General features: G+C 47.4%; 1 protein-coding gene across 4 annotated transcripts in view; it reads right to left on the bottom strand.

Annotated features, from left to right (window-relative positions):
* SYDE2 (synapse defective Rho GTPase homolog 2) overlaps positions 1–15,027 on the bottom strand; it is a 112,387-nt gene that overhangs the window by 66,381 nt on the left and 30,979 nt on the right. For all 4 annotated transcript variants that reach the window (XR_011021934.1, XR_011021935.1, XM_068239117.1 and 1 more), the window contains exon 3: positions 8,158–8,772. Coding sequence is in view for 2 of the 4 variants with exons in the window: in XM_068239117.1 (XP_068095218.1) it covers positions 8,158–8,772 (615 nt within the window). In the remaining 2 variants the exon portion in view is untranslated. The remainder of the gene's footprint in view (positions 1–8,157; positions 8,773–15,027) is intronic.

Below are 15,027 nucleotides of genomic sequence, written 5' to 3'. Positions count from 1 at the left end.
TATTTGGGCGCAGGGTAAAGCCGATAAACGGCTCGCCCTGCTCCTGCACAAGTCCCGGCAGCGTTAATTACTATTCCCCCTTCAGGCCGCCGTGGAGAGTGGGGAAAAGATGTAGTTTGGCTACCAGCTATTGCTAGCAGACGAATTACAACGTTTTTGTAATAATTTGTGCTCCGGCTTTCTTTTGACGGCGCTCAAATTACTCACTGAGCGCCGCTATAGTCGTAATTCCTATTGCGGCCTATGGTGGCGCTGGTTGCGCCCAAATCTCTTGCGCTGTCTTTACAGCACTTGCTCCAGGTACCTAAAATCAGGGCTGTGGAGTCGGAGTTGGAGTCAGAGCAATTTTGGGTACCAGGAGTCGGTGATTTCATAAACTGAGGAGATGGATGATTTTTGTACAAAATCCACAGCCCTGGTAAGTATTAGACTAAGGAGTTGGAGTCGGAGCCATTTTGGGTACCTGGAGTTGTACCGACTCCACAGCCATGCCCAAATTTGCTCCGACTCAGACTCCTTATGGTGCCCATACACGGTATAATAAAAAAAAATTGACTTTCCCATTTATTCGACCAAAACGATCGAATTAAAAAATAAAAACCGAACGATTATAAAGTTTTTTCGATAAAAATACGGACATGTTGGAAAAAATCTTTATATTCGATCATTTTTTATGACAAACTGAACGTTCGTGTATGGTACCTCGAAAACAACTATGCGATTTTTTATCTATTTGAATCTAGTTGAAAAAAAAATGATACCAATTGTACCATATATGGGCACTATTAGTCTAATACTTACCAGGGCTATGGAGTTGGTGCAAAAATCATCCGACTCCACAGTATATGAAACCACCGATTCTGGCTCCAGGTACCCAAAAACGACTGACTCCACAGCCCTGATCAAAACCTGATGTTAACTGTGCTAACCTACTAACCTATGAAGCGTCTATATGTCCTGAGGCGCAGCAGAGTGCCTGCAGTAACGCAGCACAGAATAGTCACGTCTCCAGGCCTCGCCATGCAATAAAGGTTACTCTTTAACTCGCTGGATTGGCCGGGCTCCGTGACACGCAGGGCGTTAATCAGCAAATACGTGTAACGGTCTTCCGATGCGATTTATGACAAGAGACGTGCAGTGAAGCAAGTCCGTGTTGTTTTGAAACAGCCAATCGTATGCGGAGTCCCACTTAAGCACAAATGGATCGAAGCGGTACTCCGTGACAGAACTCTAAGCCCCCCGATAAGCTGGTATCAAATAATTCACTTCTTCAGGCCGTCACACGGAGAATAAACTTTATAGAACCCGGGTTCAAAGTGCATAAATTAGGAGGTAGTGAAACCTATAGATCCAAAAAAGTGCTAAGTGTAAACAGTACAAAAACATTTTGTACAAAAGGGAAAATCGCCACATACATATAATCCTTAAAGTGACACTTAAAGGAGTACTGTAAGGCGGTAGGAAAAAAAAAAAAAAAGAGTTGAACTTACCTGGGGCTTCTAATGGTCCCCCGCAGACGTCCTGTGCCCGCGCAACCACTCATTGATGCTCCAGTCTCCAGTTCACTTCTGGAATTTCCGACTTTAAAGTTGCAAAACCAATGTGCCTGCATAGCCATGTCCACGCTCCCGCCAACGTCACCTGGAGCGTACTGCGCAGGCACAGACTGTACTGGGCCTGCACAATACACTCCTGGTGACATCAGCGGGAGCGTAGACATGGCCATGCAGGCACATTGGTTTTCCAACTTTAAAGTCGGAAATTCCAGAAGTGAACCGGAGGCGGGGCCGGAGCATCGGTGAGTGGCTGCGCGGGCACAGGATGTTAGCGGGGGACCATTAGAAGCCCCGGGTAAGTTCAACTCTTTTCCCTCTACCCCCCCTACAGTATTCCTTTAAGCCTGAAAAAAAAATCAGTTTTACTCACTTGGGGCTTATACCAACCCCCTGCAGCCATCCTGTGCCCTCGCAGTCACTTGTGGATCCTAGGGTCCCCCACCGGTAGCTAGTGTCGTTTTCGGCGACAGGCCCAACAGGCCTGGCCATGTGTCTGTTTCTTTGTGCTCCAGTCCGCAATAGCGTCATGCGCCTGTCAGCCGAAAACGAAACTAGCTGGCGGCAGAGGACAGGAGGATCCGTGAGTGACTGCACGGGCACAGGATGGCTGCAGGGGGCTGGTAAAAGATCCGGGTGAGTAAAACTGATTTTTTATTTCAGGCTTAACGATCCGTTTAAAGTTTAGGGGAATGAGGGGAAAAAAAAAAAAAAAGCCAGATGCTTTTCTCAGGAGAGGGAAGGCTCTGGGTCCGATAGAGCAGGGGTCCCCAACCTTTTCCGGCCCGGGGACCGCGATCCAGACCAAACTTTTTTCTGGGGACCGGGGGAGGGGCGGACGGGGAGAAGGATGTTGGGGGTTACCACAGCGGTAGAAGTAGGAGGAGTTGAACAGCAATTCCCCCCCCCCCCCCCCCCGATTTGCCCCGGTATAGAGAGTACAGTTACCCCAGGATTTTTAGTATAGTTGCTCCAGTATAGCTACCATAGTTGCCCCTGTATAGTTAGCATAGGTGTCCCCAGTATTGCTACAATAGGTGCCCCCTGTATAGTTAGCATAGGTGCCCCAGTATAGCTAGTATAGTTGCCCCTATATAGTTAGCATAGGAGTCCCCAGTATAGCTAGTATAGATGCCCCAGTATAGTTAGCATAGTTGCCCCTGTATAGTTAGCATAGGAGTCCCCAGTATAGCTAGTATAGTTGCCCCTGTATAGTTAGCATAGGAGTCCCCAGTATAGCTAGTATAGTTGTCCCTGTATAGTTAGCATGTGCCCCCAGTACAGCTAGTATAGATGCCCCAGTATAGCTAGCATAGTTGCCCCTGTATAGTTAGCATAGGAGTCCCCAGTATAGCTAGTATAGTTGTCCCTGTATAGTTAGCATGTGCCCCCAGTATAGCTAGTATAGATGCCCCAGTATAGCTAGCATAGTTGCCCCTGTATAGTTAGCATAGGAGTCCCCAGTATAGCTAGTATAGTTGTCCCTGTATAGTTAGCATAGGTGCCCCCAGTATAGCTAGCATAGTTCCCCCTGTATAGTTAGCATAGGTGTCCCCAGTATAGCTAGCATAGGTGCCCCCAGTATAGCTAGCATAGTTGTCCCTGTATAGTTAGCATGTGCCCCCAGTACAGCTAGTATAGATGCCCCAGTATAGCTAGCATAGTTGCCCCTGTATAGTTAGCATAGGAGTCCCCAGTATAGCTAGTATAGTTGTCCCTGTATAGTTAGCATGTGCCCCCAGTATAGCTAGTATAGATGCCCCAGTATAGCTAGCATAGTTACCCCTGTATAGTTAGCATAGGAGTCCCCAGTATAGCTAGTATAGTTGTCCCTGTATAGTTAGCATGTGCCCCCAGTACAGCTAGTATAGATGCCCCAGTATAGCTAGCATAGTTGCCCCTGTATAGTTAGCATAGGAGTCCCCAGTATAGCTAGTATAGTTGTCCCTGTATAGTTAGCATGTGCCCCCAGTATAGCTAGTATAGATGCCCCAGTATAGCTAGCATAGTTGCCCCTGTATAGTTAGCATAGGAGTCCCCAGTATAGCTAGTATAGTTGTCCCTGTATAGTTAGCATAGGTGTCCCCAGTATAGCTAGTATAGTTGTCCCTGTATAGTTAGCATAGGAGTCCCCAGTATAGCTAGTATAGTTGCCCCTGTATAGTTAGCATAGGAGTCCCCAGTATAGCTAGTATAGTTGTCCCTGTATAGTTAGCATGTGCCCCCAGTATAGCTAGTATAGATGCCCCAGTATAGTTAGCATAGGTGCACCCAGTATAGCTAGCATAGTTCCCCCTGTATAGTTAGCATAGGTGTCCCCAGTATAGCTAGCATAGGTGCCCCCAGTATAGCTAGCATAGTTGTCCCTGTATAGTTAGCATGTGCCCCCAGTACAGCTAGTATAGATGCCCCAGTATAGTTAGCATAGGAGTCCCCAGTATAGCTAGCATAGTTGCCCCAGTATAGTTAGCATAGGTGTCCCCAGTATAGCTAGCATAGTTGCCCCTGTATAGTTAGCATAGGTGCCCCCAGTATAGCTAGCATAGTTGCCACCAGTATAGTTAGCATAGGTGCCCCCAGTATAGCTAGCATAGTTGCCCCTGTATAGTTAGCATAGGTGTCCTCAGTATAGCTAGCATAGTTGCCCCTGTATAGTTAGCATAGGTGTCCCCAGTATAGCTAGCATAGGTGCCCCTGTATAGTTAGCATAGGTGTCCCCAGTATAGCTAGCATAGTTGCCCCAGTATAGTTATCATAGGTGTCCCCAGTATAGCTAGCATAGTTGCCACCAGTATAGTTAGCATAGGTGCCCCCAGTATAGCTAGCATAGTTGCCCCTGTATAGTTAGCATAGGTGTCCCCAGTATAGCTAGCATAGTTGCCCCTGTATAGTTAGCATAGGTGTCCCCAGTATAGCTAGCATAGTTGTCCTTTGTATAGTTAGCATAGGTGTCCTCAGTATAGCTAGCATAGTTGCCCCAGTACAGTTAGCATAGGTGCCCCCAGTATAGCTAGCATAGTTGCCCCTGTATAGTTAACATAGGTGCCCCCAATAAAGCTAGCATAGTTGCCCCTGTAAAGTTAGCATAGGTGCCCCCAGTATAGCTAGCATAGGTGCCCCTGTATAGTTAGCATAGGTGTCCCCAGTATAGCTAGCATAGTTGCCCCAGTATAGTTATCATAGGTGTCCCCAGTATAGCTAGCATAGTTGCCACCAGTATAGTTAGCATAGGTGCCCCCAGTATAGCTAGCATAGTTGCCCCTGTATAGTTAGCATAGGTGCCCCCAGTATAGCTAGCATAGTTGCCCCTGTATAGTTAGCATAGGTGTCCCCAGTATAGCTAGCATAGTTGCCCCTGTATAGTTAGCATAGGTGCCCCCAGTATAGCTAGCATAGTTGTCCCTGTATAGTTAGCATAGGTGTCCCCAGTATAGCTAGCATAGTTGCCCCAGTATAGTTAGCATAGGTGTCCCCAGTATAGCTAGCATAGTTGCCACCAGTATAGTTAGCATAGGTGCCCCCAGTATAGCTAGCATAGTTGCCCCTGTATAGTTAGCATAGGTGTCCTCAGTATAGCTAGCATAGTTGCCCCTGTATAGTTAGCATAGGTGTCCCCAGTATAGCTAGCATAGGTGCCCCTGTATAGTTAGCATAGGTGTCCCCAGTATAGCTAGCATAGTTGCCACCAGTATAGTTAGCATAGGTGCCCCCAGTATAGCTAGCATAGTTGCCCCTGTATAGTTAGCATAGGTGCCCCCAGTATAGCTAGCATAGTTGCCCCTGTATAGTTAGCATAGGTGCCCCCAGTATAGCTAGCATAGTTGCCCCTGTATAGTTAGCATAGGTGTCCCCAGTATAGCTAGCATAGTTGCCCCTGTATAGTTAGCATAGGTGTCCCCAGTATAGCTAGCATAGTTGTCCCTGTATAGTTAGCATAGGTGCCCCCAGTATAGCTAGCATAGTTGCCCCAGTACAGTTAGCATAGTTGCCCCAGTACAGTTAGCATAGGTGCCCCCAGTATAGCTAGCATAGTTGCCCCTGTATAGTTAACATAGGTGCCCCCAATAAAGCTAGCATAGTTGCCCCTGTAAAGTTAGCATAGGTGCCCCCAGTATAGCTAGCATAGGAGTCCCCAGTATAGTTAGCATAGGTGTCCCCAGTATAGCTACCATAGGTGTCCCCAGTATAGCTAATATAGTTGCCCCTGTATAGTTAGCATAGGTGTCCCCAGTATAGCTAGCATAGTTTCCCCTGTATAGTTAGCATAGGTGCCCCTGTATAGTTAGCATAGGTGTCCCCAGTATAGCTAGCATAGTTGCCCCAGTATAGTTAGCATAGGTGTCCCCAGTATAGCTACCATAGGTGCCCCCAGTATAGCTAGCATAGTTGCCCCCAGTATAGTTAGCATAGGTGCCCCCAGTATAGCTAGCATAGTTGCCACTGTATAGTTAGCATAGGTGCCCCCAGTATAGTTGCCCCTGTATAGTTAGCATGGGTGCCCCAAGTAGAGCTAGCATAGCTGCCCCTGTATAGTTAGCATAGGTGTCCCCAGTATAGCTAGCATAGTTGCCCCTGTATAGTTAGCATAGGTGTCCCCAGTATAGCTAGCATAGTTGCCCCAGTATAGTTAGCATAGGTGTCCCCAGTATAGCTAGCATAGTTGCCCCAGTATAGTTAGCATAGGTGTCCCCAGTATAGCTAGCATAGTTGCCACCAGTATAGTTAGCATAGGTGCCCCCAGTATAGCTAGCATAGCTGCCCCTGTATAGTTAGCATAGGTGTCCCCAGTATAGCTAGCATAGTTGCCCCTGTATAGTTAGCATAGGTGCCCCAAGTAGAGCTAGCATAGTTGCCCCTGTATAGTTAGCATAGGTGTCCCCAGTATAGCTAGCATAGTTGCCCCTGTATAGTTATAGCATAGGTGTCCCCAGTATAGCTAGTATAGTTGCCCCTGTATAGTTAGCATAGGTGCCCCCACAGTATAGCTAGCATAGTTGCCCCTGTATAGTTAGCATAGGTGTCCCCAGTATAGCTAGTATAGTTGCCCCTGTATAGTTAGCATAGGTGCCCCCACAGTATAGCTAGCATAGTTGCCCCTGTATAGTTATCATAGGTGCCCCCAGTATAGCTAGCATAGTTGCCCCTGTATAGTTAGCATAGGCTCTCCATACTGCGCATGCGCGAGCACCCTCTCTCGTGCACACTTGCGCGTGCGCAGTATGGAGCCGTCTGTCTTCGCGAGGAATCACCTCCCAAAGTCCCCCGTGGCGGGGGATTCAAACGGGGAAGCTGCCGCTGCAACAGGGGGACCGTGCGAGGAGGAGGAAGGCTGTATAGGACCTGAGCATTGCCTCTACTTAAGTATCAGGCTTTTTTTTTTCTTAAATCAGATTCCCATTAACTTTAAGCACACAACCTTAACCTACTAAAGTACATATCTGAATGGAGCAGCGTACAAATGTACTAGACAGTAGTGTAGTGCAATGCAGTGGGGAATAGTGATACTACACCGGGTCCGTAGTGAAGTGAATGCCAGGTTTGTAGTTAGCAGCCAGGAGGTCTGCGATTCATCCTGAGGATTGCCCCACAAGTATCGCGGGAGTCATATGGGCCCTCGAGAAAGCGAATGTGGACTCCCGCGATACCTGATGGGCATTCCTCAGCCAGTGGGAAATCATTTGTGATGTGTGAATCTATGCTGCAAGATTTTTTGTGCATGCAAAAATGCTAATTTTGGCAGAAGTGCGATCCTCCATTGAGTTTCATTAGCGAATTGCATGCGTTTTCACTCATTTGCAAAATGCATTCAAATTTGTGGACCCTGCCTAACCGTCTCTTTTCGGGGTGGGGTGAAATTCCCTCATTTCCTATTCCTGTGAGATCAAAGGTGTAGCCAGAAAAAAAAGATGTTTTTCAGGAGTTCACAGATTCCTTCAGAGATGCAAATCTTTATGATTAGCATTGCCCCGATAGAAAGATCATTTCGCATTTTAATGTTAAATGCACTTAATCATATGATGTATATAACAGATGTATTGTACTGTCCACGTTCTAATTTTGGTGAATTTTATATAGTAAATAAAGAAAAAACTGTTCCTGGCGTTTGCCATTTTGATTCCCTCTGACTCAAGCCAATCACGATGTCATTTCCTCCCTTACTTTTTTTCTCTCTCCTAGAAACAGCACGGTCAGATCAGATTTCAGCAGCTCACTGAACTGCCCTCAGCCATTCAGTGAGGAGCAGTAATATGGGAGGGGTGATGACAAGCTTCCTTCTTGTTGGCAATGGCAATACAGCAGAAACATTTCTGATTAGTTTGGAATGCTTGCAATGCAGGGCCAGGATGTAGACTACATAAACATAGAGCAGTGGGTAAATGGAATTTGATTTTGTGGCTGACAAAAATGTTTCTGCAAATATGATTTATGCTCGAATCAGTACCATGAACATTTGTTCTCTTTTGACACAAAGTCTACCAGCCTGTAAGCAAGAGACCTAAGGTAAGAGCTACTTCTATCTGAAATTTGAGGTTGGTTTCAGCATAGTTCACAGGGAATCCGTGTTGTATAAACACAAGTTTATAACTGAGAAGAAGCAGCTTACCGTGGTCATGGGTTCGATAGACAGGAGCGTCTTCTGAAGACTTGCAGACAGCCCTCTGCTTGCACAGCTGCACGCTATAGTCCATGGAATGTGAGGAATCTCCGACATTATTCTCAGAGGAGAGAGGCACCTGTAACGGGTCCGCTGTGCTTAGAATACCTCCAGCCTTCCTGGTTGCCTCCACAGCCTCATGGCCTGGATCAGAAACCGTCCGAGACGAAGGCTGAGCCGGGCAGACGAAGGCATCATCATCTTCCGGGATGGGGTTATACCAAATCTCTCCTTCGTCGTCGGCGTCGTTCTCTTCACTGAGGTCCGTGGCGGGCATGGCTGAAGGGCTGGCGGGAGTGGTGGGGACGGTGTCGGTCTCCGGAGACTTGAGGGACACATCTCTGTCGGTTCTACACAAGTGAACCTCGGGATCTTTACTTGCAATGGTATAGAAAATAGAAGTCTGAAAAATGGCTTTGTTTTCATATCGTTGAGTGCTCTGCGTTAACCAGTTACGTTTTTTCGACACAGTAATGTGGTTCCTCTGCAAGTTGTGCTCATTCACCTCTGTGACTTTAAGATCCCTCTTGATGACGGAGGAGGTGTAAGAGTTTTCAATAAAATCTGCAACAGAAAAAAACAAAGAAAAACGTAAAACAAAAAAAAGTGCACGAAACCTGGCAGTACAATCATTTTCCAAAAACATCTGTCTGGTAGGAAAACAAGACCCATCTTTCTTTGGGAACACAAAGGCTAAGGAGATGCATTGGACATAACTGGGGACAAAAACAGCTGGTTAAAAAAGATAAACAAAACATTCTACAGTATATCGGAAGCAAAGTCTAATTGTAAGACTGCAAAATAAATAATATTACGTGGTCTAATAAGAGACGAAGAAGCTAAATGCAGAATTTGGCAGCCTAGTAGGCAAATGTAGTCGCGAACCTTGATTGCACGGGAAGCCAAATAATTGTTTGGTCTTCTGAAACGCAGTCCAATAAAATTACAAAGGAAATATTACTTCCTGGCAGAATTCAATTGGGAACAAGTAAATACTCCATTCCGAAGCACAATAGTCAAAGGCAGGTGCCAAGCACAACACCGAGAGATCCAAAGGAGATGTTCTAACCTCAGAAATTGGTCTTCACAAGAGATTTATGCCCTGCCTTGGCTATGTGGTTCCTGAGAGCTGCCCAGCTCTGGTCTATTGCTGTAACTATTTTATGCTGGGTACACACCATACGTTTTCCCGTACAATCCGCAAGTCGATCGGGATCGATTCGATTATTTCCAACATGCTCGATCGGGTTTCGATCGTTCCAGCCATCGATTTTGCATGTTAAGTATGCAAAATCGACAGCAGGAACGATCGAAACCCAGAAATAATCGAATCGATCCCGATCGACCCGTGGATCGAGCGGGAAAACGCATGGTGTGTACCCAGCATTACAGATTTGGAAGCTTAGTAGATCACAATGATAAGAGTTTCAGACCTGGGCCAATACACAATTAACTTTTTTGAGATTTCTCCTAGGTGATATTTTCACATTGTCATAAAACGACCACTCACATCTTGGCCACCGCTTCTTCAGTCAGCTACCATCAGGCCGCAGGTTATGGACCATCTCCAACAGAACTTCAAGACACAAAAACTCCTTCCCCTCTGCAGTGAAACTCTTGAACTCCCTCCATGCCCTCCAGTGTTCGCCACCCCCCCCCTCCCCCCCCCCCAGATTTCAAAATTGATAGACTATGCAGTGAAGTGCTGTTTTTGTAATTTTACTGTGCTTTGTTGTCCTATTCCTACCTCTACTCTGAGCCATGCAAGTGCCAAACCCAATTACAGACACAGCCCGGTTGTGCTTGGCCAGTAAAATGTTTATGATTCTAAAATGCCTTTAAAGCCACCAGCAAACAACAAAAGTTATTTAAAAAGTAATCGAAAAAAGATCTCATATGTGAAAACTAGCATATTGGCCCTGGTGGTCTTACCACACCTGTCCTCTTGGTCAAGCATGGTACCCGAGAGATGCTTAAAGGGACACTCAAGTCAAACAAAAAAAATGAGTTTTACTCACCTAGGGCTTCCAATCGCCCCCTGCAGCTGTCCAGTGCCCTCGCCGTCTCCCTCCGATCCTCCTGGCCCCGCCAGCAGCCACTTCCTGTTTCGGTGACAGGAGCTGACAGGCTGGGGATGCGAGTGATTCTTCGCGTTCCCAGACACATTAGCACCCTCTATGCTGCTATATGGTATATGATATATGCTATAGCAGCATAGATGGCGCTATTGTGGCCAGGAACGCGAAGAATCACTCGTGTCCCTAGCCTGTCAGCTCCTGTCACCGAAACAGGAAGTGGCTGCCGGCGGGGCCAGGAGGATCGGAGGGAGACGGCGAGGGCACCGGACAGCTGCAGGGAGCTATTGGAAGCCCTAGGTGAGTAAAACTCTATTTTTTTTTACTTAAGTGTCCCTTTAAGTTCTTAGGCTCAATCGATCTGCTAACCAACAAAAAGCATAATTCAATTTCAATAACTATTTGTCCTTAAGCAAAGTACCGTACATCAAGCATGTAATGTAGCATGAATTACATATATATATATATATATATATATATATATATATATATATATTGTCTAAATCATATCCCAATACAATTACAATCCTAAAAAAAAAAATGAATAACGATCCCCATTACACCCCTATCCCATTCATCCACCTATGGCAGGCATGTCCAAAGTCCGGTCCGGGGGCCAAATGCAGCCAATGAGCCTTTTCTGGTGGCCCCCAAATGTCTACAGTTGTTTTTGGGTTTTGTGCGGTCCACAGCTGCTGTGCCGCATTCAGGGCTAGCAGCAGTAACAGCCACCACTATGCCAGCAGCAGTAACAGCCACTGATTAGCAGCTGCCACTGTGCCAGCAGGGGTAACCACCACTGATTAGCAGCTGCCACTGTGCCAGCAGTAACAGCCAATGATTAGCAGCTGCCACTGTGCCAGCAGGGGTAACCACCACTGATTAGCAGCTGCCACTGTGCCAGCAGTAACAGCCAATGATTAGCAGCTGCCACTGTGCCAGCAGGGGTAACCACCACTGATTAGCAGCTGCCACTGTGCCAGCAATAACAGCCAATGATTAGCAGCTGCCACTGTGCCAGCAGGGGTAACCACCACTGATTAGCAGCTGTCACTGTGCCAGCAGTAACAGCCAATGATTAGCAGCTGCCACTGTGCCAGCAGGGGTAACCACCACTGATTAGCAGCTGCCACTGTGCCAGCAGCAGTAACAGCCACTGATTAGCAGCTGCCACTGTGCCAGCAGCAGTAACAGCCACTGATTAGCAGCTGCCACTGTACCAGCAGCAGTAACAGCCACTGATTAGCAGCTGCCACAGTGCCAGCAGCAGTAACAGCCACTGATTAGCAGCTGCCACAGTGCCAGCAGCAATGCCAGCCACTGATTATCAGCTACCACTGTGCCAGCAGCAGTAATAGCCACTGATTAGCAGCGGCCACTGTGCCAGCAGCAGTAAACAGTGCTAACCCCGCCCCCTCAGACTAACTAGCATTCCTCCTTATACTGGTGACCCCACCGGCCCCTTGCCACTCAGCCCCTGGAGGTCATCCCCCCCAGATGGAAAAAGAAGATCTGGAGAGGACACGGATGACAATAAAAGGGATTGTAAAGGGTTAAGTTTTTTTTATTATCAAATCTTAATTTCTGGTTGTTCCCTCTTAACATTTTTAATCAGAGATAAGCAAACCAAACTCCCGTAGTCATAAGGGGGGGAGGAGGGCGCTGTTTCCTGTTGCAGTGTGCGGTGTATATAGGATTACATAAGCCCTGTATAATACTGTGGCCTCTCTCCGTGGCTGGCCCGTTATGTCCCCATGATAGACAATGGCAGGATTATACACACTGCCTGTGGCTGCTGCAGACACTGAGCAGGCCCTCAGCACCGCCCGGCACTCAGCTCCTGCCTCACATTCTTAGGGAAGCGGAACATTGCCAGCATACAATTCGGCCAGACGAGTTCCTTGAAGTCCTAACAGAAAGTCTTTTGACACAGGAATGGGTACGATACCTCAGGCACGTTGTGACTTGTGCTACATTCCATGAGGAAGCACTGTGCAGGACTGCTACACAACACAGCAATACCTGGCTACCTCCAGCAGCCACTCACAGGTTTATTATTAACCACTGCTTACTGCACACACTAACTATATACACTACTCTAGCTTGTAAACAGCCAGAAAAAGAGGTCTTCTAGGAAAAACAAGGAAAGACAAATATACAAGCGGAAGTGAGAGAAGTATATGGAGGCTGCCATATTTTTTTCCTTTTAAATAATACCAGTTGCCTGGCAGCCATACTGATCTACTTGGCTGCAGTAGTGTCTGAATCAGGGCTGTGGAGTTGGAGTTGGACTCGGTGATTTCATAAACTGAGGAGTCGGAGTCAGATCATTTTTGTACAAAATCCACAGCCCTGGTAAGTATTATACTAAGGAGTCGGAATCAAGGAGTCATTTTGGGTACCTGGAATCGGAGTCAGTTATTTCATAAACTGTGGAGTCGGAGTTGAGGAGTCTGAGCCATTTTTGGTACCTGGAGTTGGAGTCGGAGGTTTCATAAACTGAGGAGTCCGAGTCGGAAGATTTTTGTACTGACACCACAGCCATGCAGGTTAATCTAGTCAGATCTGACAATAATATCAGAAACACCTGATCTGCTGCATGCTTGTTCAGGGTATATGGTTAAAAATATTAGAGGCAGAGGATCAGCAGGACAGCCAGACAACTGGTATTGTTTAAAAGGAAATAAATATGGCAGCCTCCATATCCCTCTCACTTCTGGTGTCCTTTAACCACTTTAAGACAGCGTCACGCCAATTGGGTGGCTCCCCCAGGAGCGCCTAACGCCCAGTGTTCTCCCCAGGCTCTTTTAGCTGGGTGCTCCACCCGACTAGTTTTGGTGAGCACCCGGCTGTCATCGGCTCACCTCCTGCTATGCTATAAGCACAGTTGCTCACAGAAGCACCGGTCCTGCATTCTCTTATCTCGTCCCACCCGGCTACTTTTCATGCCACCCGGCTACTATTTCATGCCACCCAGCTGGGAAAAATTTCTGGTGAGAACACTGCGCTGATCAGCGTAAAGTCCTGGGGGAGTGTTTTGCAGGGGATCGCAAGCGCCGATGCACGCACATCTCCGCTTGGATGACGGAGCTCCGCCTTCAGTCTCCCAGCAGCAATCGCTGCTCGGAGACGGTTAGACGGCAAAACTGCAGTCTTTTATTGCTGTACAGCGTTGCGATTTAAGGCAGCACTGTACTGGGGACAGCCATGTGACACAGCTGTCCCTTCCAGAGTCAAAACAGTGATCGGTTGTCATAGGCTGAAGCCTATGACAGCCAATCACGCTGATTGGCTGGCGGGGGAGGGAGGGGGAATTATTAATTGAATTAAAAAAAAAAAATAGTAAAAAATATTACCCTGTTTCATTTGAGCTGGACAGCTGAGCTCAGATGTGACTCAATGCGGGGGCCTCCTCTCCACTGCCCATATCGAGCAGCAGCAGGCCGATGTACAGGAGCAGCTGACAGGTGGTGGATTCAACACCCTTAGCCTGTGAAAGGCGGGTTTAAGGACAACTGAAGAGAGGTATATGGAGGCTGACATATTTATTTCCTTTTAAGCAACAGGTGCCTGGCAGCCCTGCTGATCCACTGCCTCTAATACTTTTAGCCGTAGCCCCTGAACAAGCATGCAGCCGATCAGGTGTTTCTGACATTGTCAGGTTAGCCGTATGCTTGTTTCTGGTGTGATCCAGACACTACTGCAGCCAAATAGATAAGCAAGGCTGCCACTGGTAATGTTTAACCTCCTGAGCGTAACGCCGCTCAGGAGGTGATGCAACTTTGTGCCCCCCCCCGCTGAATAAATGTGCTGTAATACCTGCAAAACCTTCTGCTAGCACTAGGCTAGCTAGTAGAAGTGTCCGACACCCTCCGCTCCCCCCGTTTATACATTACCCCCCCTGGATCCACTGATTGGTGCTGCCTCCCTGCACAGCTCCGGTCTTCACTATGGGGAGGATCACACATGACGTCATGCGCAAACCCGATCCTCCCCATAGAGAGACCGGAGCTGTGCAGGGAGGCTGCGCGATCGCTGGATCCAGGGGGGGTAATGTATAAACGGGGGGGGAAAATCGCAGGAGAGCGGAGGGTGCCGGACACATTTACTAGCTAGCCTAGTGCCAGCAGAAGGTTTTGCAGGTATTACAGCACATTTATTCAGCGGGGGGCACTCAGAAGGACAGATAGCAGTATGCCCGACAGTGTTGGGCATACCGCTAAAGAGGTTAGCAAGAAATAAATATGGCAGCCTCCATATTCTTCTCACTTCAGTTGTCCTTTAAAGTTTAACCAAAGTGGTTGCCAACTAAATAGATTTGCCTACGAAGACAGAAGCCTTTGGATCCACACAAGAAAACTCCCGGAACATATACAAGAGCTTGTCAGATATGTGGCCGAGCTCCCTACTGTGTACCAGCGCAGCTGTACTGCACCTGCGCAAGCATGGCCGCCCCTGTGCAGTAAGCGGGTTCTCTTTAACGTGCTAAAATGACAGCTGCCCCATTTGTAGTGTGAATCTTTCCTGTGTTCCTTGTACATTGGCACAATTTTCTAGTACTCTAACGTACCCAAATTTCCACCGCCCATGTATTATAATCCAATACCAGCACCTCTAACTCTCCCAGCTTTCTAGTACCAGGCTCCATATTCTTCTCACTTCAGTTGTCCTATGAAATCCTAAAGGGCAGCAGCTTTAAGCAAGTTCAGGTCTCTGAGACCACCTCTGACTTCTTCTACCTTGA

The sequence above is a fragment of the Hyperolius riggenbachi genome, chromosome 6, assembly GCF_040937935.1.
Source record: "Hyperolius riggenbachi isolate aHypRig1 chromosome 6, aHypRig1.pri, whole genome shotgun sequence".
Taxonomy (NCBI): Eukaryota; Metazoa; Chordata; class Amphibia; order Anura; family Hyperoliidae; genus Hyperolius; species Hyperolius riggenbachi.
The sequence above is the reverse complement of the archived record's forward strand: the minus strand, read 5'-3'. Positions and strand labels throughout refer to the sequence as shown.